The 25,251-nt window shown below is 49.7% G+C and overlaps 10 protein-coding genes across 10 annotated transcripts; 5 read left to right on the top strand and 5 right to left on the bottom strand.

Moving 5' to 3' along the window:
- Nucleotides 1-739: 739 nt before the first annotated feature.
- On the bottom strand, nt 740-2,825 carry ARB_02681 (uncharacterized protein; the record flags this gene model as incomplete). The annotated part of the gene is made up of 4 exons (XM_003011113.1): nt 740-1,670; nt 1,727-1,818; nt 1,915-2,201; nt 2,279-2,825. 4 exons carry the CDS (start codon nt 2,823-2,825, stop codon nt 740-742), a joined length of 1,857 nt encoding a protein of 618 aa, XP_003011159.1.
- Nucleotides 2,826-3,441: 616 nt separating this feature from the next.
- ARB_02680 (uncharacterized protein) lies at nt 3,442-4,491 on the bottom strand (the record flags this gene model as incomplete). Its single annotated transcript, XM_003011112.1, has 1 exon — nt 3,442-4,491. The coding sequence occupies one exon, from the start codon at nt 4,489-4,491 to the stop codon at nt 3,442-3,444; it is 1,050 nt and encodes a 349-aa protein (XP_003011158.1).
- Nucleotides 4,492-4,591: 100 nt separating this feature from the next.
- ARB_02679 (uncharacterized protein) lies at nt 4,592-7,003 on the top strand (the record flags this gene model as incomplete). Its single annotated transcript, XM_003011111.1, has 1 exon — nt 4,592-7,003. The coding sequence occupies one exon, from the start codon at nt 4,592-4,594 to the stop codon at nt 7,001-7,003; it is 2,412 nt and encodes an 803-aa protein (XP_003011157.1).
- A 207-nt stretch (nt 7,004-7,210) lies between these two features.
- On the bottom strand, nt 7,211-8,280 carry ARB_02678 (uncharacterized protein; the record flags this gene model as incomplete). The annotated part of the gene is made up of 5 exons (XM_003011110.1): nt 7,211-7,389; nt 7,445-7,540; nt 7,660-7,896; nt 8,095-8,153; nt 8,273-8,280. 5 exons carry the CDS (start codon nt 8,278-8,280, stop codon nt 7,211-7,213), a joined length of 579 nt encoding a protein of 192 aa, XP_003011156.1.
- A 915-nt stretch (nt 8,281-9,195) lies between these two features.
- Nucleotides 9,196-11,646, top strand: ARB_02677 (uncharacterized protein; the record flags this gene model as incomplete). The annotated part of the gene is made up of 5 exons (XM_003011109.1): nt 9,196-9,555; nt 9,746-10,046; nt 10,083-10,305; nt 10,412-11,524; nt 11,610-11,646. The coding sequence occupies 5 exons, from the start codon at nt 9,196-9,198 to the stop codon at nt 11,644-11,646; spliced, it is 2,034 nt and encodes a 677-aa protein (XP_003011155.1).
- A 93-nt stretch (nt 11,647-11,739) lies between these two features.
- ARB_02676 (uncharacterized protein) lies at nt 11,740-12,798 on the bottom strand (the record flags this gene model as incomplete). The annotated part of the gene is made up of 1 exon (XM_003011108.1): nt 11,740-12,798. The coding sequence occupies one exon, from the start codon at nt 12,796-12,798 to the stop codon at nt 11,740-11,742; it is 1,059 nt and encodes a 352-aa protein (XP_003011154.1).
- A 1,051-nt stretch (nt 12,799-13,849) lies between these two features.
- Nucleotides 13,850-15,983, top strand: ARB_02675 (C6 transcription factor, putative; the record flags this gene model as incomplete). Its single annotated transcript, XM_003011107.1, has 3 exons — nt 13,850-14,599; nt 14,679-14,930; nt 15,009-15,983. The coding sequence occupies 3 exons, from the start codon at nt 13,850-13,852 to the stop codon at nt 15,981-15,983; spliced, it is 1,977 nt and encodes a 658-aa protein (XP_003011153.1).
- Nucleotides 15,984-17,134: 1,151 nt separating this feature from the next.
- On the top strand, nt 17,135-18,391 carry ARB_02674 (uncharacterized protein; the record flags this gene model as incomplete). Its single annotated transcript, XM_003011106.1, has 2 exons — nt 17,135-18,089; nt 18,285-18,391. The coding sequence occupies 2 exons, from the start codon at nt 17,135-17,137 to the stop codon at nt 18,389-18,391; spliced, it is 1,062 nt and encodes a 353-aa protein (XP_003011152.1).
- Nucleotides 18,392-20,298: 1,907 nt separating this feature from the next.
- Nucleotides 20,299-21,099, top strand: ARB_02673 (uncharacterized protein; the record flags this gene model as incomplete). Its single annotated transcript, XM_003011105.1, has 1 exon — nt 20,299-21,099. One exon carries the CDS (start codon nt 20,299-20,301, stop codon nt 21,097-21,099), a length of 801 nt encoding a protein of 266 aa, XP_003011151.1.
- Nucleotides 21,100-23,639: 2,540 nt separating this feature from the next.
- ARB_02672 (branched-chain amino acid aminotransferase, cytosolic) lies at nt 23,640-25,021 on the bottom strand (the record flags this gene model as incomplete). The annotated part of the gene is made up of 3 exons (XM_003011104.1): nt 23,640-24,342; nt 24,466-24,763; nt 24,838-25,021. The coding sequence occupies 3 exons, from the start codon at nt 25,019-25,021 to the stop codon at nt 23,640-23,642; spliced, it is 1,185 nt and encodes a 394-aa protein (XP_003011150.1).
- Nucleotides 25,022-25,251: the final 230 nt, after the last annotated feature.

The raw sequence follows: 25,251 nt of genomic DNA, 5'->3' as shown, positions 1-25,251 counted from the left end.
GATTATCAATACCGCTCTCTGCAATGCCGGGTTTCTCTGACTGGCTGACGGAGCATCGCTGTCTCTTGATTCGGCCGTGTCCATAGCTATCGTTGTCGATGTTGAAATCAAGTGTCACTAACTTGACGGTGGTTTAAATATGAAATCCAAACCGAGTAATGCAGCATTATTGTTCTTTTCTTTGTCCTCGACGTTCCTTCTTTGTCCACCGCAGAAGATTTTAGTTCTTAATGCACTATCCTGGTTGCTTGCTGCCTATTTTCCAAGCCTCTTGGGCGCGGCAAAAGCTCGTATACAACTGAGTCCTTGTAACAGTGCCCCAGGAGGCGAGTCATTATCACGTGAAATGCGCCAAATTGGTTACCAGAATGTACCAAAGTAACGTTAATTGGAGTCGGAACTCAGAAGGAACAGAAGATATTTTTAAGTATATTGAAACTGACATTGCAAGTCACGATCATATAATATCAGAACATATTAATTCATAAAGGCCGTCGCAGTATATACTTTTCTCACAAAAAACCCAAGACGTGGCATCTCCAACTCACAGAGGGTATCTATCCTATAAGGGGAGTAACAGTAAATAGAAAATTCTCCATGCTCTACCCAAACCCCAAGAAATAACCAAGTATTCCAAAACAACATGTATAACGGTAGATGACACAATATCCGTATGCAATCATCAGAGGTAAATGCAGCAAGACTCCGCCAATTCTCTTTCGAATATAGGAACGTGCTCCTAAAGGCCAATGGCAGTGTCGGCTATAACTGAGCCTTGAGGATAATTAGGGGAGATGGTGACAGGAACAGGCGGTTGTCCGAAGATTGGAGGTCCAGTATATAGGCTTCCAAGGATGTTTTGTCTCATTTCATCTTCATCCCATATGAACTGTCTGCCGCGACTTAACCTTTCTTTACGAGCATTAAGCTCTACCTCGTTGATAAACGGCCGTCCAAGGCCGCATTGGCTTTGGGTAAGCAAGAATTGAAACATAGTGGAACGTAGCTTGTCCCAGAGGCTGCCGTGCTGCTTCCATTCCAGGCGTTTTGCGATACGCAGCATCCTAGAGACTAGCCAGTTTCTTTCCCCAGAATCAGACTTCTCATTATATTTGAATCCACCATTGTTAAGGAATATCCAGAGGAGTGTGGCGATGCTTGGACTTGAACGCGGATTTACCGCCCTGATGGCACTATTCACCCAGTTCAGATAGCCGTCAAAGTTTTTATGGCTTAAGTAGTAGTCATGGAGCGCAAAGTTCAGGTAAAATAAGCAGGCCATGCACGTGTATTCATCAATAAAGCGAACATCGCGAATACCATGATCGTAATCTGGCAGGTTAGCCAGAAGAGTATAAAGTGGAGAAGTCTCTTCAAAGGGCCTCTGTGGGCTTTCCAACCCGTCCAATCTTAAAGGTGGCAGCGGCTGATTGTATAAGAATGCACATTCCAAGTCATCTAGGGACCGGAAAAATGCAAGAAAATCCTCACATGCTTGAAGAATGTCGGGAATGTCATCGGGGTCTTCGCTTGCAGGGACTTCTGCGGGAATCACAGGAATAACCTCCGGGGGTACGAAGCTGAGATTCTTGGGGGGTACATCAGGTATTTCGCCGGTCCAGGGAAGGCCAGCACCCACGATGGCATTGGAAGCGCAGCAAAAATCGACCCTGAATGGAAGTCAGTTTTTTGATACTCGTTTTCCATCGAATATGAGTGTAGTTACCAGTAGACGACTTTTTCCAAGAACGGACCAGTGGCACTTCTCGTCCGCATTGCTTGCATGCCTCCTCGCCTCCGGATCAACTGTTTGATTCCCTGGAAATGAGTGCGTTCAACGACGGAATCTTTCGACCATTTCTAACTTTTAGGTTAGCGTACGAACATAACGCATATGTCAAGTGAAGTGCGTACCTCAATAACAGTCAGACTAGCGACTGCGTACAAAGTGCCATCTTCCTTATCGATATCATCATTTTTTAGTCGCTCCTTGATGAGTTTCAGCGCACGCATCTTGTGTGTCAGGGATTGTACGGTCTCCACCTGCCCCTCCATGCCAGCCCTGTGCTTTGCAGCAACAGCCAGCATGGCTTGAAACGGGACAGGGTCATGAAGCGCTATGTTATGGAATATGGCTCGGATAGGGTTGTCTTGCTGGGCATTTTCCATTTTATACATCATCATTGGGTACTTGGTCACATCTATAAAAAAGAAAAGGACAAGCAGTTAGCCAGATACTGCAAATATTTGCGTGTATGTGTCAATGCTCCCGACTTACAGTGATCAATTAGTTTATTATCAGCTTCCTTCAATACCAGCGGAAGACAGTTGAATGGTTCGAATGCAGCGAGCGGCGACTCTGCCTTCGGATCGACTATGGGAAATCCGGCGGCCGGAGAGCCTCCTACGGAGTTCCTAGTAGATTTCTGGCCTGTCGTTGCCGCCACAGCCGCTGCTCGCTGGCTAGTTTTGCGCTGTATATTCTGGCTGCGAGACCGGCAGGGTCCCTTTTGCTCGTTACTGTCGTCGTCGAGTTCCTCTACCTTGGGCGAGACGCTTCTGGCCTCGCCTTGCACCTTGTTGCTGCCTGTTGACCAGCCGGAAACCTGTACGCGTGTCGACTCAAGCCGTGCTATACCGTCGAGCCGCCGCTGGTGAACGTACTGGCGCATCGCATGACGTCGAACCTGTCTTCTGGACTCGGAATCCGTGACCAGGACGAACTCAAAGTTTCGCGGTCCATCTGGGGCAGCTTGAGCTGACGGGGAGCTGGCTGACGAGCTGGGGTTCGCGCCTGCATCGAGGGTTGCAGCGGACTTCCCCATACTGCCATCTTATATAGGTGGAGCGTCAGTCGGACAGGAGGAGGAAGATGGCAGCAAAGAAGCCAACGACGAGAAGCTTCAGGGGAAAAGGCCCGACTCTGGCGCCACCAGGCTCCGGCGATCGCCCCTTGCACCTCTCTTCCGATAACTATCCCGGCAGCCCAGGTGTCGTGTGTCGAGGGTCCAGCGTGGAGCCCAATACCAAAGCGTCTCCAGTGCTCGAGCAGCCGTCGTCTCCCTCGCGGTCTGCTCGCTGTCGGCAATCGTTGATATCGTCGCTGTCGGCACGCCCGTCGTCTCGTTTCCGAGCGTCGTCGTCGTCGCCTTTTGCTTTCTGCAGCGGAAAAAAGATCGAGATCGAACGTTCCAAACGCGGAAAAAGGTGGGGAAGATCCACTGACGTCACGTGTTATACCCAATTATAACGAGCTGGAAGTTATGTAATATATTACTAATACACAGGCTGCTTGGAGGCAGCGACGGGGATGGATGGATGGGTGATATCAGAGGGAGATGCGTAGAAGAAGCGTAGAAGAAGTGTAGAAGAAGTGTAGAAGGAGAAGGAGAAGCTGAAGCAGCTGAGGAGGCATAAGTAGAGTAGAGGTGAGAAAAGGGGCTATTCATTGCGGTACTTGGACAGGGCAGCGAGGATCCCTTCGCTGAGGCCCTCGAAAGACTCCCCTGTTCGTGCTGGGGCTGCGGCAGGCTGGCTCTCTACTTCTCTCAAGGCCTCTATGGCAGCCTCGTCTGCCTCTCTAGTGTCGTCTGCAGCACTGCGTCTGGTGTCACTTTGGCCAGGCTGAGGCTGCGACTGCAACTGCGACTGCAACTGCGGCTGGGATTGGGTCTCGGGTTGAGGCTCCCTTGGAGCACTGCGAGGAGCCCTGTCAGTTTTGAACTCTTCCTGCACCGCGTTCGTCCACTGCTTGACCTTTCTCTCCCCCCATCCCGGTACAGCACTGATCTGCTCTGGCTGTGCATTGATCGCATCCCGCAGCGACCCAAAGGTAGACATCAGGCTGGCCGCGTCAGACTTGTTGATACTTCGTGGGGCAGTCACAAACTCAACCAGGCTATCCTTGTATGATTGTGCCTGGCGAGACCGGATGGCAGTTGGCTGGGCGTGTTCGCTCGACTTGAACAGCTCCAGGTAGTGTGCTGCCTCGGGTGCGGACCAGCATAGGATGATGGTTAGGTTGTTGATCAGACACGTCTTGGACAGCTCCTTCAGGCTGTCCTCGTGGTTCGGGATATCTACTACCGTAAGCAGGATCCGTAGCCTGAACTTTCCTCCCAGAGCCTTGATTCGAGTGTAGATGTACTCGGGATGCAGCCGGTGGTATTTCAGAGAGAGGAAGAGCGCGCAGCTTGTATTCCCTACAAGGTAGTCTGCGGGTATATCTGCATACTCCCACGGCGTTAGTCGTATATGTTGCAGTATCGGGTTCCCTTTCTGCCTTGACGAGACCAGGATGGACGACGGCCCTCGACGCGCTGGCAGAGCTTGCGGCTTGGGCTGCTGGACCTTCGCCTTGGGTGCTGGCTCTGGCCTCTGCTGCTGATGCTGCTGTTGTTGTCTTGACGGCCCAGAGGCTGCATTTTCTATAGCTTCACTGGTCGCAATGATGTCCTGAAAGTCCTGTATATCGCCATACTCATCATCCATGGCCGCTTTTGTCCCGTTATATCGGTGTGTTCATTTCTTCGTGGTTGTCCAGTGACTTTCTTCTTGCTAGCTTCTTGCTAGTTGGACGTTGTATTTATATATGCGGCTTCTGCTTGATGGCTCCACCGACTGCAAAGCTAAAATCAAAAAGTTTCGTTTTTTTTTTTTTTTTTTTTTTTTTTCCATCCTTTTGTTTTCACTGCTAGACATCAAGCACAGAGACGACGAAGCCAACGACTGGACAATGGCTGAAAATAACAAGAGAAGAAGACTTTCGGCTAGCGGGAGCTTCAAGATGGATGAGAATGTACGGACTGGCAGTGTCGCCGCTGAGAAGACTGTTCCGGACGCAGAGCAAGCCCCGGCCAAAGAGCGCAAAACTAGGACGCTCTTCGTGCGATCGCTACCCACTACGGCGACGACAGAATCGTTGACGGAGTACTTCTCGCAGTCATACCCTCTAAAGCATGCCACTGTTGTGCTTGATCCACAGACAAAACAGTCCAAGGGATACGGATTCGTTACCTTTACAGACCACGAAGACGCCCAATCGGCAGCAAGAGAACTGAACAACTCAGTGTTTGAGGGGAAGAAAATAAAAATTGAGCTTGCCGAACCTCGCCATCGAGAAATTGATGAAAAGGCAGGGAAGAGTGTTCCATCTTCTGCCCCGTCAAAGGCAAAGGAGCTCAAGGAGAAGCGAAGGCTGGAATCATTACCTCCGAAACTTATAATACGAAATTTACCGTGGAGTATAACCGAACCGCAGCATCTGGAACTGTTGTTTAGGAGTTATGGAAAGATTAAACATGCCGTCGTGCCAAAAAAAGGTTCGAGGGTTGCTGGGTTCGGATTTGTGGTTATGAGAGGGAGGAAAAATGCAGAACGAGCGATCGAAGGCGTCAATGGCAAGGAGGTTGATGGGCGGACCTTGGCCGTCGACTGGGCGGTGGAGAAGGATGAATGGGAAAATATGAACAAAGCTGCAGAGGAGTCCGATGGAAAGCAAGAGGCTGGAGACAGCGAAGAGGCTGTTGCGGAGAATGAGCACCTTGATGTCGTCGATGATGGAGAATCAGATGCCATTAGTGAAGATGAAGAAGATGGGGGAGTTGAACTTGGTAATGAGGACGAGGACGAAGATATCTCCATGGGTGATGCAGAAGATGACGAGCAGGAAGAAGAGGAAGAGGATGATCGAAACGCGTCAACAATATTTATACGGAATCTACCCTTCTCTGCTACGGATGAAACTCTCCATGAACACTTTTCCAAGTTCGGCCCTGTTCGCTACGCTAGGGTTGTACTTGACCCAGCAACTGAACGGCCAAAGGGTACGGCCTTCGTCTGCTTCTACAAAGCGGAAGATGCTTCCTCTTGTATCCGCGAGGCTCCCAGAGACGTGGATCCGTCTCGAAGCAAAGATCCCAGACATAAAGCTGCAACGAGACAGCTGCACTCCGTTCTCGAGGACGAGAGCAACGATCCTACTGGGAAGTATACCATGGATGGCCGTGTCTTACAAGTCTCACAGGCAGTGAGCCGAACAGAGGCTGGGAGGCTTGAGGAGGAAGGGCATACACGCCGTGAAGCTCGAGACCATGACAAACGCCGACTCTTCCTGCTCTCGGAGGGAACAATTCCGTCCAATTCCCCCTTATATGCGAAACTCTCTGAAACAGAGAGAAGGATGAGAGAAGCGAGTGCCAAACAGCGTCAAAAGCTTGTCAAGAGCAATCCTATGCTGCATGTAAGTCTTACTCGACTGTCTGTCCGCAACTTGCCACGACACATTGATTCCAAGGCCCTCAAAGCACTTGCACGCGAGGCCGTGGTGGGTTTTGCAAAGGATGTCAAGAACGGCCTTCGCAAGCCAATATCCTGGGAAGAATCTCGTCGAAGCGCTGCCTTGATGAAAGAGGCCGATCACCTGCGCAAGGCCCAAAAAAAGGGCATTGTTAAACAGGCAAAGGTTGTTTTCGAGGGCAAGGATGGCTCGAAGATGAGCGAAAAGTCTGGAGCGGGCAGGAGCAGGGGCTACGGATTCATCGAATACGCTACGCACAGAAACAGTTTAATGGGCCTCAGATGGTTGAACGGCCATGCCATTGAGGCGTCTGCGTCTGCGCCCAACGCTGACCCGGCGGATAGAAAGAAGCGTCTCATTGTGGAATTTGCCCTTGAAAACGCCCAGGTTGTCAACCGAAGGCGAGAACGAGAAATGAATATCCGAAAAGCTGCTACAGAAGCTAACGGGGAGGAAGGCCCTCAACGCGGTATAAAGCGCAGCCGCGACGAAAACGATGAGAAGCAGAGCAAGAGGCCAAGGGCAGGAAACGGCTCCAAGAGTAATCTCAAGGGGGCGAAGAATGGCAAAGGGCCGGCAGGAAAACCTGAACAGAAAGCTGAAAAGGCCCCAGAGAAGGCCTCGTCCACAGAGAAGAACAATGACATTGCTAAGCGGAATAGGATCATTGCTAGAAAGCGGATGCTAAGAAGGAACAAGAAATGAATGTTGAACCTTTGCTGATATTTAGCGAGTGTTATGTGAGCGGTGTCTTATTCATATCAACCGGATAAAAAAAAAGCGTGTTTGGTCGTTATTTAGGATAGATATACAGTGGAAAAAGCTATTGACTAGAATGTTTAATACCGTCATGTGCATTGCATAGAGCTGAGCCAGGGAGGAAAGGGAGGGAGTTCGTTAGAAATATAGATCCTATAGGTTAGTTGCTCCTGCAACCTTTCCTACGATGTTATATCTCTTGCTGAAGAACTTGTGCCAGTCTTCTAGGACGCCCTTTTCCTTGTCTCCCAGGTCACTCCACTGGGGAACACAGTCCTCCGGCTTCAGGGAAGACTTTGCGAGGGCTCTCGAGGAATCCTTGCCGGCAAATACTACATTTAACTATCAGTATATATGAAGTTAATCGCTGTCCTATCCGGTGCTCACCGTTATAGTTCCCTCCCTTAGCATATGCCGAGTTTCCAGAGACATCGAAGACGTCTCCCTTGATGGCAACGAGGATAGGACGGCTGGGGTCAGAGCCTGGAGCCAATCAATCAAGAAGTTAGCAAAACGAGCGGCGATAATATATATATATATATATATATATATATATATATAGGTACAAACGGTCGGTATCAAGAAGACTCTGGCTGGCTTACCGTCTGATTTTGCTAGGTCTGCGAGCGAGATAGGGTCGCTCTTTGGCGGGTTGAGGTTCGTGGCCACGGGAGACATGATGCTCTTTGGGTCAGCCATGTTGATCAGTGAGTATGTGAGTGCCTGTTGCTCTTCTTCTTCTTCTTCTTCTTCTTCGTTTCCCTTCAGATGGCTATCAAAGGCTGTTCTCTGGATGGCGTTGAAGTGGTTGAATGTTAGGCGATGCTCAGCTTCCGAGGCTGAAGTTTGGCGGGGAGCAGAAGCAACAGACGGAGCCCCGCATCGTCATCACCACCACCACCAACAACAACAACCACCGTCCGGCGCTCTAACAACCTCTCTGTCACTCTACCTGTCGATCGTCATCGTCGCCACTATCACTACCACGATAGACCGCTCTTTGCTAGGGAATAGCATGGGGAGGGCAGTCTATATACCATACACACCATCTGCAGCTATCTGTGTTTTGGTCTCAGGCTCTGGGGAGTGGTTGCTGCTATTCGACTACCGCTATGGCTTGATATATGTGTCTACGAGCTCGCCATAGGTTGCTGTACTCCAGTAACAATGCTCGAAGGACCATACTAACTAGTTAGCTACTTGTACTATGCTAACAGCTTCATCTAGGTAGAAATGCCCCCTGGTATCGTCATCCTTTGACGGAAGACCCCCTGGCTGGAGGTATCACAAGGCAGACATCAATCTATATTCCATGGATTCCGACCTAAAACAGCGGCCTGATGATCAAAATATACTCATATAAGGACCAAGTCCAGGATCAAGCCTGGAGAGCTGTTCTCATCTGATTCCTTGTCGCCATTAGTTAAGGTTCAGCCCGTCCTCACAGCAATGCAACACCACTAACTGGCTGGCCAATACCTCCTTTGCCATTGACAACTCAGCAACAGAGAGAGGCTGCCATTACTTACTGCCTCGTCCTGCTCGCAATACGGCGTTTCTTGACCGCGCGCCCAAGGTCAAGGGGATAAACCCTCTTTTTTTTCGGATGGGCCCCCTCAAACGCTAAGGGTCCGTCGGCCACATGCAAGGGCTCGGCCAAAGGCAACTAATTAAGTAACTAAGCAAGTGTGCTTTAGTTAGCTGAGGGTGGCAAAGCCGATAGCCTTTTTCCAATGTTTTAAGCTCTGCTTGCCGTGAGAGGAAAATCCCTGATTCTCTTCATTTTTCACTCTGGGTTGATGCGTGCTTGCTGTGTGGGCGCAACATTTTTCACAGCTCTTTCCCGAGGTGGATCTCACGGGTCAAATTATCCCTTTGACTTGCTGCATTAACTCTCCAAGAGACTGGGCTGCATATGCAGCGATTTTTTTTTTTTTTCCTTTTCACCAGGCCATGGACTTCCCTTAGTCTATCTATTATTTGTTTCGTTTAAATAGAATACTATATGAAGCTCCACTTGTGCGTCGTTGAGCCTTCTCCATGATCATTCTCTCCCCCAAGTTTCCCTATATCTTCGTCTTATTCTTGCTTTGAGCCTCTTGCAGATAATAATCTGCGATATAGGCACTATGGGGACCATGTCCCGGCGACAGGTGTCCGCGGAGAGACGGGAAAAGGGCCCTGATGAACCTCCCGCATATCGACAACGTGTGGACGAAGAGGTCCCAGGGCCGGAAAAGATCAGTACCGACCACACCCACCGCAATCTCAAGCCTCGACATATTCAATTGATAGGAATCGGGGGGACTATCGGCACTGCTCTTTTTGTTCAAATCGGCAAGGGTTTGCTTAGCGGTGGACCTGCAAGTTTATTTATTGCGTTTTCTTGGTGGTATGTTTTTCCCAGCAAGCTGCATACCCCTACACCCCTACATACACCTTTGGACGACGTTATTTCTACTGTTGGTTGGCACGACACATTCCCTGCCTTTTGCGAGGTCTATACCCATTCAAAGCCATCGAAATAGATATGGAGACAGATACTGCTTCTCCCTCTGTTCTGGGTGCAATACCTCGAACGGAACACTAGGAATGACTGCCATTTTCTATGGGAATAGGATTGCATGACAACAATTAGCCATGACCCTATGAACTTGAACATTCTTGGTTCATTGAACATGTCTCTAGAGACTCCTAGCCATTTTCGAGGATGAAAACAGAGCCCGCCATGACATCACTCAATTTCCTTATTTTGCGTCTGATTTCATCTTCTGCGCATTGTTGCTATTCCTCCTTTCCCTTTTCTTTTCTCTTTTTCTTTCTTTCTTTTTATGGGAACGTTTGACTCTTATACGGATAAATAGGTGCACTTTCATCTTGGCCATTACTATGTGTAAGAAACCTCGGAAACTACTATCAGCCATGCCGGTCGACAGTGTCACATACCTGCCGTCTTTTGCCAACAAGCACCAATGCCCCCATACAGCATGTAATTAGCTAATTCTCTACCCCCGGGATTCTGTAGGCATGGCGGAAATGGTAACGTATTTACCTATATCTTCGCCCTTTGTGAGATTTGCAGGCCGTTTTGTTGATGAGGCTTTCGGAGTTGCCGTTGGATGGAACTTCTTCATCTTCGAGGCCGCCCTGGTTCCGTTCGAGATCGTGGCTTGCAATTTCATCATTCATTACTGGAGCGATGCTGTGCCGGCCGCAGCCATCATAACCATTGTCATAGTTCTTTACGCGTACGTGCACAGTCTCATTGTTGCTTTATGCATATATCGATTCCAAACCCCCATATTTCTCTCCCCTCGAGGTACGAAAGTTACTGACAACCCCTTGATCGACCAGAGCGTTCAACGTCTTTGCCGTCCAATGGTATGGAGAGTCAGAATTCTGGCTATCACTAGGAAAGGTCATACTCATCGTCGGTGTGCTATGCTATACATTTGTCACCATGATTGGCGGAAACCCCTTAGGGGACCGATATGGGTTTCGATACTGGAGGGATCCTGGAGCATTCACTACTACTTACAAGACGGGCAGCCTTGGTCTATGGCTAGGATTTCTCCAGTGCTTGATCCTCGCTAGTTTTACAATCGCAGGACCTGACTATGTTTCCATGGCAGCCGGGGAGGCGGAAAACCCGAGGGTGTCGATGCCAAAGGCTTACAAGGCTGTGTTCTACAGACTGACTGCATTCTTCATGCTTGGGAGCCTGGCGATTGGTGTGAATGTGCCTTACAACGACAAGACGATGCAAGATGCATTTCTCAAGGATCTACCAGGTGCCACTGCATCGCCATATGTCATCTCCATGCGCAGACTGCAGATCCGTGTACTCCCAGACATTGTCAACGCCATGGTTCTATCTGCAGCTTTCAGTGCTGGAAACAGCTACGTCTACTGTGCTAGCCGGTGTCTCTATGGCCTGGCTCTCGAAGGCAAGGCACCTCGCATCTTCACCCGCTGCGCGAAGAACGGGGTGCCTATCTACTGTGTGGGCGTTGTATTGCTCATTGCACTGCTGAGCTTCCTGCAAGTGTCAAACAGCGCCTCTGTCGTACTGCAGTGGTTCGTCAACCTCGTCACGGCATCGCAGTTGCTCAACTTCTCTGCCATAACATTCACGTATATGCGGTTCTACAAGGCACTGAAGGCACAGGGTATCTCGAGAGATTCACTGCCGTTCAAGAGTCGATTTCAGCCTTATCTTTCATATTATGCCTTTATTGGGCCTTTTGTCATGGTCTTTGTTGGGGGATACCCGGTGTTCTTGCCGGGGAATTGGAGCCTGCCAACTTTTCTCTTCTCCTATACAATGATTGCGGTATGCCCCTTGATATTCTTGGGATGGAAGTGGTTCAAGCGCACCAAGTTTTTGAAGCCTGAGGAGGTGGACTTGATTGATGGTGTGGAGGAAATCGAGGTGTATACCCGGAACTATGTAGCCACGCCTCCAGGGTAAGATCCCCTCCCTAACCCTTGATGTGCTTTAGTTCTCAGCGTCGATGTGGTACATGGGGTTGCTAATGACTGTAATTCATAGGAACCTGTTTGAGAAGATTTTGAACTTCATATTTTAAAAGGAGATACCCCCTCTTTTTTTCGGTTCGGCTAATTGGCGCCTTCTGTCGATTGTTACGGGCCAGTATATTTGTATAGTGAATAGACCCAATTTATACAATGCATATTCTTATCCCCAATGCATAGTGAAAATCAGATTTTATTTTTATTTTATTTCTTTGTGGCTCACCGGAACCACCAGTTGACCTGTTGGAAGTTAGATAATTATTGTTGGTTTCAGTTGATATTGCATGTGTTTTTGGTATACTAACAGAAGCAGTGATTCCCTGGCCAACACCCTTAATACTATGCCACCATCCGGTTGGAATGAAAAGAGCATCCCCTGGCTGGAGAACGGCATCATATCCGATGTTTTCCTGAGTTGTGCCCGATGTGTGCTCATTATTATTGTTGTCCCAGACGGCGTGGTCCAAGAGCTGGCGCTCTGCCCCTTTCATCATCTCCTCGCCTCTGATGGCAGAGCTGCATCCATGTCCTGTCCGAGCCGAGTCTAGTGTTTCCCTGACTTGAGCAAACACCCCACGTCCGACGTCTGGAGCTAGCAGCCTGACATGTTTTGAGCCGGCCAGCTGTACGAACAGGTTTGGGTTTGGGTCGCGGTGCAGGGGAGTGTATGTCGGAGCCAGCCCAACCCATATATTGGTATCATAGATGTCTCCCTTCCCGGCCTGCATGACATATGAGGGGGTCGGGAAGTCCTCCCGGAGCGAGCCCGGTAGATCCAGGAGCTGGCATTGAGCAAGGTACAGCCGTGGCCCGTCCTGTGCCTCTGCGGCCGGCGTCGACTGCACCGACCGCGTCCACTGAAGAAACAGGCTCAACGGCCGGTGAGCCCGCTCGAAGACGATTCCATCCCGTCCGCCGGGTATAGTCAGCTCCAATGGCACGTAGCAGTCGCCATGCTGCTCGAGGTAGGCGTAATTGAGGCCGGGATTGGACGCCGGTGCGGAGGAGGCAGCACCAGGCGGAGGAGGAGGAAGAGGAGTTGGAGGAGGGTCGAACCACCGGGAGACAGCGCGGTAGTTTCGGAAAAGGCCTCGAGGCAGGACGACCGGCCGCTGGGCCTTGAAGCAGGACTCACGGAAGAGCGCAACGCAGTCCGTGGCCAGCGTGTCGAGGGCGAGATACCGAAGCGCAGCAGAGCCCGTCATCGCCGCAGCAAAGGGGAGGAAGAAGAGGAGGAGGAGGAGGAGGAGGAGATACGCAGCCACCCAGCGCCGCCAGCTCCTGACGATCACGACCGCACACCAGGACTCCGTGCTCTGTGCAATTGGTATAACAAGGCATCAGCAGCACCAGCACCAGCACCAGCAGCAGGGGAGCGAGGAGCTGAAGAAGGTTGCTCGGGTCTGCGGACGAGCAGCAGCGCAGCGACGAATAGCTCGAGCCCCGGCAGCTCCAGCCAAGCGACTAAGGGACGCCCCTCGCTCGCCGGGAGGACTCTGCCAGCCCATCGCACTTTTCCCCTTTGCTGCTTAAGGCGAGCGCCGAGCTGCCATCACTAGACGCTACCCCAGATTGCTGCTGCTGCTCTCTTTCTCTCTGTCCGGCCAGCGAGACGGACGGACTGGCGACTGACACGGACGACTGACGCATCGGACCGGACTCGCTGCATGGCCAGCCCTGGGATGCGCTGGGCCTACCTAACTAACTAACTAGCCTGTCGACGCGAGAAGCAGCCAGGGACAAGGAAGAGAAGACGCTCGCACGATGTCCTCGAGATCTCCTACCGACGGCCAGACGCCCACGGCGACGACGGACGATGGGAAGCGCAAGGCAGAGCCTGCCACGGGCACGCAGACGCGGGCGAAGAGGAACAGGTACATCTCGCTAGCATGGTACGTCTTGATCCAGTGTATTTGGCCTTGGTCAAGTAGTTAGTTATTAACCTGGTGGTGAAGCAACGAGTGCAAGAGGCGCAAGATCAAGTGCAACGGCCAAGTACCCTGCCAGCGCTGCGGACATCTATCTCTCGAGTGTACTTTTTATATCTGCCCTCTCAGAGCCGGTTTTCAGTCTACGGAAGAGACGGGAGGGATGCTAACGGGCTGCAGGTCTCTATTCGCCGAACTGCTGTCAAAGCAATTTCAAGGACTCCGAGTAGGTTACTCTTTTTTTTTTTATTGTCCCCCTTTCCTGGTGAGATTGCCGTTGAACTTCACCTGATACTTACGTCCTCGGTGCTGTAGGGAGTTCCGGTCCATGAAAGATCGTATCGAGCGGCTTCAGGAACAGGTCAACACCCTGTTTGAGAGCATCAATGGCCTCCATCGACAGACCGAGTCGCCCGCGGTGGACAACACCTCCCAGCTAAGCCGGGAAGCGTCGAGGTCGATATCCTGGCACCAGCCCACGTTCGAGACACAGAATATCCCTATACCAAAGCCAAGGACGAAACATCTCCGCTTCTATGGGCCTACCAGCACCGCGTTCAACTTCGCCGTGGCCAAATCCAGTCTCCAGACCATGGGCATCACCCATATAGATGACGGCTCGCAGGAGATATACAATGCACAAGACGCCACGCCCACACAGACACCACCGTACCATTCGTCTGCGCTATATGCGAACTCTCTAACGTCAAACAAGGACCCGTTGTTCGCGATCAAGCGGGAGGAGGCCATTCGGCTGTGTAGAGTGTACGAGGATGAGATAGGGCAGATGTACCCCATGTTCGACGTGGAAAAGATGATCACGCAGACAAACCTCCTTTTCGCCTTCCTAGAAGCTGCGGACCGGAATGTCTGTACGGGACGGTCCAGGACCAGTGCTGATTGCCTGAATGACGACGATACTGCGATCCTGAAGATTGTGCTGGCCATCACCCTTCTCCTTGAAGGCAACGGACAGAGCGAGCTAGGCACTCAGCTGTACATCAGTATCAAAGACAAGATAGAGACCAACCTTTGGGAGCAGGGAGACCTGAAGATGATCAAGCTTCTTGCCCTTGTCGTTAGTATTCTCTTTTCCCCCCCTTTTTTTTAAATGCGCTATATCGCCCCCTCCCATTCTAATTAGCTCTCAAACGCAGGCTACCTATCACTTTCACACGGACGATGAGGTCCTGGCGTACCGTATGGTTGGACTTGCTGCTAGGATGTGCATTGAAATGGGACTACATCGACGGGATGCCGTCTTGAAGACGTTCCACTCCCCGGAGGATATCACTACCGTTTATCGAATCTTTTGGTCTGTATACACCTTGGACAAACGATGGGCGTTTGGAACCGGCCTTCCCTTTGTTATACAGGATGAAGATATTGATCCATGCTTACCCGAACCAGTGAGTTAAACTGTCCTTTTTTCTCGCCCCTACGAGTAAGTCAATCCGAGTGTCTAACTGTAAAATAACCCGATCAAGGACGAGGGTGTCCCTTACTTAAGGGCCATGGTTCATTACTGCCGTATAGCATCCAAAGTATGGTACTCTGGCTTTGGGTCAAAGGCCGACCTGACCGTCAAAAAGGACAGGATGGGCTACCTTGACTATCAGATTGTCGAGTGGATGAAACACATCCCAGATCCCCTCAACTTTTATTCAGTTGATAACTCCCGCAATTCAGAAGGCGTCAACCGTAGTATACAGAGGCTACGCTACGTTTTATATATCCGAGGAAACCATATGAGGATACTTATATACCGACCAGTGTTGCACTCTGCCACTAGCATCATCGAGAATATGGCATATGCTCAGACAGTGGTGGAAATTGCAAAGGATACCATTCGCGTTTTGAGTGAACTCAACCGGACAACCGACATCTACCGTTCACAGCAGATCCTCTTCAACTATTTCCTTGTTGGAGCTCTTGTCGTTCTCTTCCTTGCTATATCTCACGCCCCCGTCAAGTTCAACCGCCAGCTAACGGAAGAATTCCACATGGCTCTCAACCTTGTCAAGGGATTCAGCACCAAGTCTTACATATCTAAGCGGCTATGGAAAATGATCAAGGGCCTGCGTGAAGTCGGGGAAAGGCTCGGACTGCTACCCCATACTCTACCTACAGAGTCGGCAGACCCCCATTCCACAGCGGCTGTAGCCATGGCCGGGCTTGCAGGGCATTCGGTTGATGGGATCTCACCTTACGGAACGCACCAACACACGAACGGAGAACTAGGGAGCAGCCCGATGAACGGTGTACAAATGAGCAACGAGCTTACTTATCTGTTTGAAGCGATTGAAAATTATAATGGGTACATCACAACGGCTTCGGCACCCGATGGGATGAACGGTGGAGGCTTTGCTGGCACTGAGCATACTTTGCCCAGCGCCGGAGAGGCGCTACCCGTACTGGGCAACGAAGGAGAGTTTTCGAGGATTATACAGGACCTCTTCTGATGACCTGACAGGTGGAAGGACCTTCTCATTTTTGTGTTGATTACGTTTAGGTGTATACATCTCACTGCCACATAGAAGACGGCAAAAAAAAAAAAAAAAAGGAAAAGGAAAAAAAAAGAAACCTACCCTCAATATTACTAGGCCTTAATGCACATCCCCCACCTTTGCTCTCTACTATATCTACCTATGTCCTCCTATATCTACCGGTATCGCAGTATATCAATATCAATATCAAATATCAATATCAAATGTCAATAAGAATGGTCTATACTTCTTCTGCTTCTGCTTCGGGTGCTTACTCATCACATCACATGACGACCCAGACCTTCGAAAAGCGAAAACAAAAAGTTGAAAGGAAAAACATCAAGAAATCGATCAATCAGCGAGGAATTCGTGAAGCCGACGCTCTGCTTCCTCTCTCGCGACGGGACGTTCGACCGTTGTTGCCGCGAATCTGCTGTGCCGTGGACCTCCAGGCCGCCTGTCTCTCCCTACCACACGCTGTCGCATCGGCCACAGACAGCATCGAGATAGATCCCTGTCGCAACCAGCTCAACCGCCTGTTATCGATAGTTACCACAAATAAGCCTCCATTTATCCCACCATCCTTTACGAGTTCGGCCTCTGTCCGTCTTCCCGGTGCCGGAACATTGTTCTATATAGCTTCGCTTGCAAGTAAGGGGCCCGGCGACCACGCTCTCCTTGCGACTTGCAATCGGAAAAACGGACCTGACGGTGGGGGGGACCAAAAAGACACCCAGACCGCGTGCCCAAAGAAAGGTGTTTTTTGCGAAGATCAGCACAAAGTCACTCCCCTATCGCTCTGCATGATGATGGTCGTTTCTCCCTAGAGCTTTCGTTGTGACCTTTACATCCCTTCTCACGCAGCAGCCATTACCCTGAAATCCCACCTTCGCGTGCAAGGAACAACCGCTCTCAGTTTGAATAATAATAATAATACTACTACTACTACTACTACATCACCTCCGCAACATCCGGCCACCCCTTCTCACAACTACTCAATACGTCTATCAAATAGGTATCCTTTGACCCTTAACCTCTACGGCCATCTTTTTAAAACCGCGTTTACTACCATGTCTTTAATATCGGACGGGGCGGGAGAGACATGGATCTCGTCATACTGCTCATTAATGGGCCATGAATATTTTGCAGAGGTCTCCGAAGAATTCATCGAAGACGACTTCAACCTGACCGGACTGGGAGCTCTAGTACCACGATATAAGGAGGCTTTAGAGCTTATTTTGGATGTGGAGCCTGATTCGGACGAGGACGATGAAGAGGACGAAGACGAATATGAGGAGGACGAGGATATCGTCCTGGGAGATGAACGGTCTCCAGACTACAAGAAGTCTGAGAGGAGACACAATCGTGTTGCAAGCGACTTGAGCGTTATCGAAAGCTCCGGGGAACTGCTATACGGGCTGATCCATCAACGCTACATAACGTCTCGGCAGGGGATGCAGCAGATGTTCGAAAAATACCAGCTGCAGCATTTTGGATCCTGTCCACGAGTCCTGTGCGGCGGGTGCAAGGTTCTACCAGTTGGCCGTTCAGATATTCCTGGCAGAGACACAGTGAAGCTATACTGCCCCAGCTGTCAGGATATCTACACTCCTCCCAACAGCAGGTTCCAGTCCGTTGACGGAGCCTTTTTTGGCACAACTTTCGGGTGTTTATTTTTCATGACCTTTCCAGAGCTTGATGTTGCAGCCAAGGCGGAGTCTGGTGCCAGTGCTTTGGCTGGAGGAGCCAATGCAAGACGTACATCTCTCAACAGCCCATCAGGGTCCACCATTTCACAGCCTCCAAACCAACCGATCCAACTCAATGGTTTTAATGTATCCAACATCGCCCCAGGCCTAGGTGCTGGCAAAATATACGAGCCCCGGATATACGGGTTTAAAGTGTCAGAGCGTGCCAAATCTGGACCAAGGATGAAGTGGCTGAGGATGAAACCAGAAGATATCAACGAACTGGACGAAACGACAATATACCATTCTGGGCACACAGGAAATGGTCAGGGCTGTGACGAAGATGAAGAAGACCAAGCAGATAGAGACGCAACCCTGAACGTCATCAACCAACGTAAGAAGGCACCAATCCGTCGACGGAGGGTAGTCGCACCGAATGGCACGGATCCGATGGACACGAACGGAGACAAGGCGAGTAAATAGAAGTAAGTTTATTTTCCCTTGGAGCATCCTTTTATTGCTTGTTATTATCATCAGCATAATACTACCCTCTTTAACATGGACTCCATGCTAACTTTTATTTTTACAGGCAGAAATATCCCCTGGCCTACTCTTGGCGAATCATCACCGTTTGAACCCGTTCCCTTTGTGGAGACTGGCAGTTGCTTATTTTTCATCACTTCCAATTTTATTTGATACGCGTTCACGCATTGAGAGAGGAGTTACATGTGTTCAATGCTGCTTTCATGACCATGTCAAATATGCACGATATAGGACAGGTGAATATATCAAGAGACGGGAAGGGGAAAAAAAAAAAAGAAAAAGAAAAAGAAAAAAAGGAAATATAGTACTCCATACAAGCATGTAATTGCAGACGAGGCCGTCAGCTCGCCTACATCTTTTATCTTCCACTAACTACTCTCCCTATCCTTCCACTTAATCTATCGACAATCGCCTCTGTCCCTAGAGACGGCCCGCCTTCTCCACACGCCAGTCCAAGCTGGCTCTCTGACTTTGCTTCTTTAAATAGTGCACACCACGAACGAAATGAGCTAAATCTTCGGATATGCAGCAATGCTGGAGCTACTTACGAATCGGCTTATAGCCTAGACCGGAGTCACGATCGTGTGTCCGCTGGTTGGCTGGCTGTACCAATCTCCCTTCTGCTTCTTATCCCAGCCCCTTAGGAGGCAACGCGCCAGCAAGAACAAGTACATCGACCAAAATCGACGCCCTGTGTATCCCGTCCAGTCATAGTATTAATATTTCTCCGACTCGGGATAGAGTTCTGCAAGAGAGAGTCGACGTCTGCCTGTATGTTCCACAGCTCGTGAAACGACCAAATGCGAGGTCGAAGAGCAAGGGTGCTGTAGACTGAAAAAAATAATAAAAAGCAGAAAATAAAAATAAAATAAAATAAAAAAATAATAATAATAAAACGAGAAAAGATCACTCAGGAGAAAAGGCCTTGACTGTGGAAAAAGCCTCCGCCGTAATGTTATACATGCATCTCCGTTTAATGCTGGATGCCGGCCAGGGCGGTTGGGGAAACGAGGAATTGCGGCTTACAGCAAGGCATCCTGCTTGGATGGTTGGTGGTTGGGGAGATGAGGCTGGTTTTTGGTGATTTAGGCACGCCTGAGGAAAAGGCTGCCAGCTTTTGCTACCCCGTATTTATTGATATTAAACCTACCGTCAAGGTGGCTCAGCACCGCAATACAGCTGTTCGTCCTGATATGAGGCCACGAGCAAGTGGTAATTAGTTAGTTAGTTTCATGCATATAGTTACATGGAAACTAACTAGTTAGCACAGCTTGGGGGCAAGCTAACCTATCCAGACGGCCAGCAGGAGCATTCTGTAGACCAGCCAGCTGGTTGATACACGAGTTAACTGCCCCGGGCGTCCAGTTAACTAACTAGCCAACTAGTTAACCAAATGACTAGCCGCCTGGTTAACTGTAGTTAGTTAACTGGTCGATGGCTGAATAACTAACTGGACAGCCAGCCAGATCTCTGGACCCTGCAACAGTTCCAGCGCATGTCCGCGGATCTTCTGAGGGAGATATCAGCCTCTATACCCATTCCGGCTGGCCATGGATAGGACAAGGCTTCTCTCTTGGTTCGCCTTCTTGGTCATGATTGACTCGGGGCGGTCTTCCCGTTGAGCAGGATGTTCAGCCTTCCGGCTAACCTTTCTCCTTTTTTTTTTTTTTATTTTGCTCGACCAGGGTGCTCCGTATACATCTGCTTGATGCCTCTAGATCTATATATAGGATCGCCATTGATCATCTGGAGTCGGCCCATATGTACGTGTGTAGGCATATATATTCCTTGGCCCATCCTCTGTCTCATCATCCTATAAAGACAAATATTCACAATTGCTATTCCTCCATACATTACTTGTTCACATCGCCCCAAGCATCATCGTCCAGTGGCCTAAATTGTCAGCCAGCCGGGTACAGGCCCAGATAACCAACTAGCTACTAAAAGAACGGCCGTTCAGCGTTGGGATACCACCATGGCCGACTACCAAAACAACCAACCACCTCACTGCCAGGAATCATATGTATCAAAGTTCTCCGTCAGAAGTGCATTTAGTCCCCATGCTCACCCGAATGAGGATTGGACAAAGATATCCGATCTGGCGGAGAGACGTCGGATCCAGAACAGAATCGCTCAACGGAATTACCGTGAGACCTCTTTCTTCTGTCAACATCAACACATTTGATTCGGATAACTGGGTTGGTTTGCTAACGGGCCTAACTACAGGCAAGAAGCTAAAGAAGAGGCAAGAGGACCAGCTCAGGCAGACAACCTCTTCTCCCGAACACTCGCCTGACGAGAGCAGCTCGGTCAGGGATGAACCCTACGCAGCTGAATCGGAGAGCATCGAACAACACACAGCCCGGTCACTGAAGCCTGTTCTACGGCCGAGACTGTCGTCAAGCTCGCCCCCTACCAACTTTCAACTGACGCAGGAATCACCACCACCTCTCTATTCTCAGTCGTATGAAAGCGTCAGCTCTATATCCTCGGCTCCCATGGTCACGTATTCTCCCTATAGCACGCATTCAGATGGATCTATATCTGCGTCATACTCCTGTGCTCCTCTACCAGGGGTAATACCGGATATCTATGGTGGCCAGGGCCAGCGGCTGGGGTTCGATGGTCCAGAGCCTTCAATATCTCCCCCATACTTTGTATCCCCCAGACCAGAAAGATACTGCGGCATTGATGTTGATTACCTTACCTCGTCCGATTTGGCAGTCACTTCCACCGCAACGATCGCGGCGACCATGCCTCCATACATGAAGATGTCGGACCCGATGTACCATTACGACTACTCAGACCTGTACCCAATTTCTACCGCTCCGGGGAGCAGCTCAACGTCGCAACGATACTAAGTCTTTTGAGGATCACTGGTATCAATCACTTTTTAATGCCGTCATGATCAGCCTTGTTGTTAAAGTTAAAGTCCCCTCCCTTTTTTTAACGGATTGGTTCATCGGTGTCTACCAGGCAGAGAGCTGCTGGCCACCATGGAGATATGTTCTTTTCCTCAATTATTCTTTTTTTTTTGTCTCCATCTTTGCCCAGCTTGTACATAGTTACATATCCCCAGTATAGAAGAAGTTAGTTCGCATTGAAACTCTGTCTCCGGCCCATACGCAGCGATCACGAGGATCAACCTTCGGTTCAAGGAACTCAGCAGCCAAGCAGCTCACTAGATCATGTCGTTGTATTGATACCCGAAAGCTAAAAGTTGAGCGCGGGCCGATATGTACCACCAACTAGGAACAGTATCCGGCGGGGAGAACTGGCTTTTTTTGCGAACACCAAGGCTAAGTAAGCATTGCGGTCCAGATTCAAGCTAATTAAAGCTGTAGCCAAGATGGAATGATGCAGACGAAGGGTTCAGGATACAGGATGTTTGGTGATTGAAACGCCACAAAGGCGCAATTTTTGAAAGATTGGCACGTAACCACTCATTCAATACCACCCTCCAACGTCATCGGGACCATCGTCACTTGGAGGTAACTAAAACTACCTTACGGCGTCCACAGCTTAACTGCCAGCCCGGAAAAAAAAAAGGGTGCTCGAGCTGCTTCATGGGTGGCATTGGCCCAGCAAAGCCAGCACTTCCCCGAAGCAGACGCCAGTACCTCCTGCTCCTTGCTTGACTCCAGCAGCAACACCGGCATCCTCCCCCCAAGGTGAGCTTGTAAATGCACTATTTTAGTCTCATGTGATTCAATCCAGGTGGTTCGTGCTGACTAGGAACTATCAGGGATGTTCCAAGTACCCTGGAGTTGGTTTGCATGACTTTCTCGTATATATAGTCGCCTCGACCTTACAAGCCATGAAAGCTCCCACTGAAAGCCGAAGGCTTGGAGTATTATGGGGTGATTTGAAGAAATGAAAACTGCAGACGGGGATTATGTCCGGTTGGCCTAGCCTAGGTCCGATATGATAGCGCGGTTGTATCGAGGTTGAAGCGAAGGGTTCCCTTGCAGCAATCGTCACTTCAATTCGACCAGACATGATAGCGAAGAGTGAATTATGAGTTTGAGAATACGAAACCTGGCTCCTCCAGTTCCGCCCTTGTACTCCATACATGGTTGAGGTACCAATATTTGACTTTGATGGGTTTTACCTCGTTATGGAAACTTGAAACTTCACTCAGATGGAGATGCGGTGAGATCCCCCTCCTTGCATCTGAGGTACCCGCTAGCGAGCTCTTTCCATTGAATCCCGCTCCATCAGGCATTATAGAAAACAGGGGTGCGGAACCAGTTGACCCATCGGACGCAACACGTATGCCTGTCCTGAGAACGCCGTGACTTATCGACAACCAGATATTCCTTCCGCGTTTCATCGGCTCCCTTCCACAGTGTGACAGGCGTCTGATGTGCACACAGCCAGGAACATCGTATTCAAAGTGCACAGCATAACCAGACTAACCGTCAAAACACTGGTTACTGAGTCACTGACTTACGCTCAGATTGGGTGAGCATGGTTCACCGCGCATGAATGGTGAGTGTTTTCAGCAGAGTTGGTCGTGACAATAGCATTTTTATGCATATCTTTTAATTTATCTAAAAATAGACCTGGAGCCGCCTGGTTGGTTAACTCTTTTCTCGTCATGACTAACTAACTAACTGTTGGTTGGAGCAGAGTCAGGATGCTAAAAATAACAACACATCCCCCGGAAACCTTGGCGCGCTAAGTCAACCAGTCAGCCATTCATAGGCGTCGGCTTCCGGCCTGCTACAGATCTCATCTTCAGGGATGGCCAGCGACAGGCCACTCAGGTTGCAGGCAAAAAGCGCCAACGTGGCAGACTTGTTCGTATACTTGTCCAGTATCCTTGGATAACACACCGAGGGCTCCGTAGAGTTTTTTTTGGAGGGTCGTCAAGAATTTAACCTGAACCCCCCACGCGCAAGACAACAAAACTGACCCCGAACGGCCTGTTGCTTAGAGCTTCGTCTCGTTAAGGAGTGTGAGCTTCGGAAACTCCATTGGGAACGACCACGGATAATATATTGCAATTGCAAACTTGACTGACAGGGACCAAATGATTGTAAGCGTACTGCTGTGTTATTCGTTAGACTATTTTTATCGACTGTCTATCTGTACCGACTGGCTGTAACTGAGTCTGAAATATCCCTCCCGTAAAGCAACAAGAAATCAAATCGCCTAACTGCTCAAATATCTATCCCATCTGTCTATATGACGGGAAATCTATCAGCAATACGCCATAGCTCATAAGAAAGAACGAGAAAAGAAGAAAGCACGCTAAGCCGCGGATCTTATTCCCCGCTCAAAGGTGACAGGCACTGGTAGCCGTAGCCTAGAGGAGGCTTTTTACACTTTGACACTACAATCGTATGAGTTAGTTTCATCGTCAAGAGTCTAAGGGGAAGGGTTTCAGGGATATAAGTTACCTCCATTCGTGCTCAACCTCACCATACTGGATTTCCTCAATCCAGTTCTTCATCTCAAGAGCGACCTGGCCAGCCTCCTCATTCGGCTTCAAGCCACACTCGATCTTTTGTCCTTTCCAGCTGATATCGCGGACAGGGCTGACAATAGCAGCGGTGCCAGCACCGAAAACCTCAATGAGTCTGCCATCCTTTGCTGCCTGAGAAATCTCCTTCATGGTGACTTTGCGCTCAGACACACCCCACCCTCTTGGGACAAGTCTCTCCCTTGCCAAAGCCAGGACAGAGTCTCTGGTCACACCTTCGAGGATAGTTCCATCCAATGGAGGGGTCAAAAGCTCGCTTTTGCCAGTTTCCTTGTTCTTCATGGCGATGAACAAATTCATAGTACCGACTTCGGTGACATACTCTTCCTCACCGAAGAGCCAGAGATTCTGCTGGAAGCCACGAGTTCCAGCTTCCATCTGTGGGACAATGCAAGGGGCATAGTTTGCACCCAGTTTCTTGTCACCGACACCACCTGGCCATGCACGAACAGCATAATCAGTGGCTTCAAGAGAAACTGCCTTGAAGCCGGTGGGGTAGTACGGACCAACAGGGCTGGCAATTACAAAGAGAAGAGCGGAACCGGGAGCAGCAACTCCGAGAGACTCCTGCGTTCCAATAACGGTTGGCCTCAGGTAGAGAGAGTAGCCCCGCTCGCTGGCAGAGTGACCAGGTTAGCAAGGAAACCATACATAGGGCGTGGAAACTCAAAAGTTAAAAAAAAAATAGACGTAACGGCACTCAAACAAAAAAAAAAAAAATAAAAAAATAAAAAAATACCTTGGGATGAATCTGCCATCCAGCTTGACAAGGTCACCGATGAGTTTCGTCATGATTTCGGGGTCAAAGGTTGGGAGTGCAATGCGCTGGGTTGACTTGTTCAGTCTGGCCATGTTTTTGTCAGGTCTGAACAAGCGAATAGAGCCATCTTTCGCTTTATAGGCCTTCATACCCTCAAAGCACTCAAACGCATAATGAAAGACAGAGGCGGATGGAGCCAGACTCAAATTCTGGTATGGCATGATATTTGGAGCAAGCCATCCATCTTTGGTGTTCCATTTCACCTGAAGCATATGATCTAGGGTATGCTGGTCAGTATTGGGTTCAATAACTTATGCCGGATATTACTTCGGCTGGAATTGGGCGAATTACCGGTGAAGGTGGCTCCGAATACCAGGTCCTTGTTCTGCTGCAGCGGCTTGGGAGATTCAGACTTTGTGATAGTGAGCTTTGAGTAGTCAATGCCGGGGAGGCCATCACTGCGCGAGCGGCTGGCACTGTAGTTCCTCTGATATCTGCCGAACCTGGTCGTGACAGGGCTTTTAGGGGTGGTCATTGCGCTGAGAGTTCGGTTTAACGGGACGAATGACTTCATAACTGCAAGGATAAACCAGAATTCACCAGAATCAATCAAAAAGAAGAAGACGGATCTTCGTGGGATTCAATGGTTCATATATGTTCAACAGGAATAAGTGACTCACGTAATCTCGCACGTCTCAGGATGAAATCATTGAGAGGCGAGAGAGCAGGAGAAACGGACGCTTAACCGCGGTCGTTTCGCTTGCG

This window comes from Trichophyton benhamiae, assembly GCF_000151125.1.
Source record: "Trichophyton benhamiae CBS 112371 chromosome Unknown contig01462.26, whole genome shotgun sequence".
Classification (NCBI taxonomy): domain Eukaryota; kingdom Fungi; phylum Ascomycota; class Eurotiomycetes; order Onygenales; family Arthrodermataceae; genus Trichophyton; species Trichophyton benhamiae.
The sequence above is the reverse complement of the archived record's forward strand: the minus strand, read 5'-3'. Positions and strand labels throughout refer to the sequence as shown.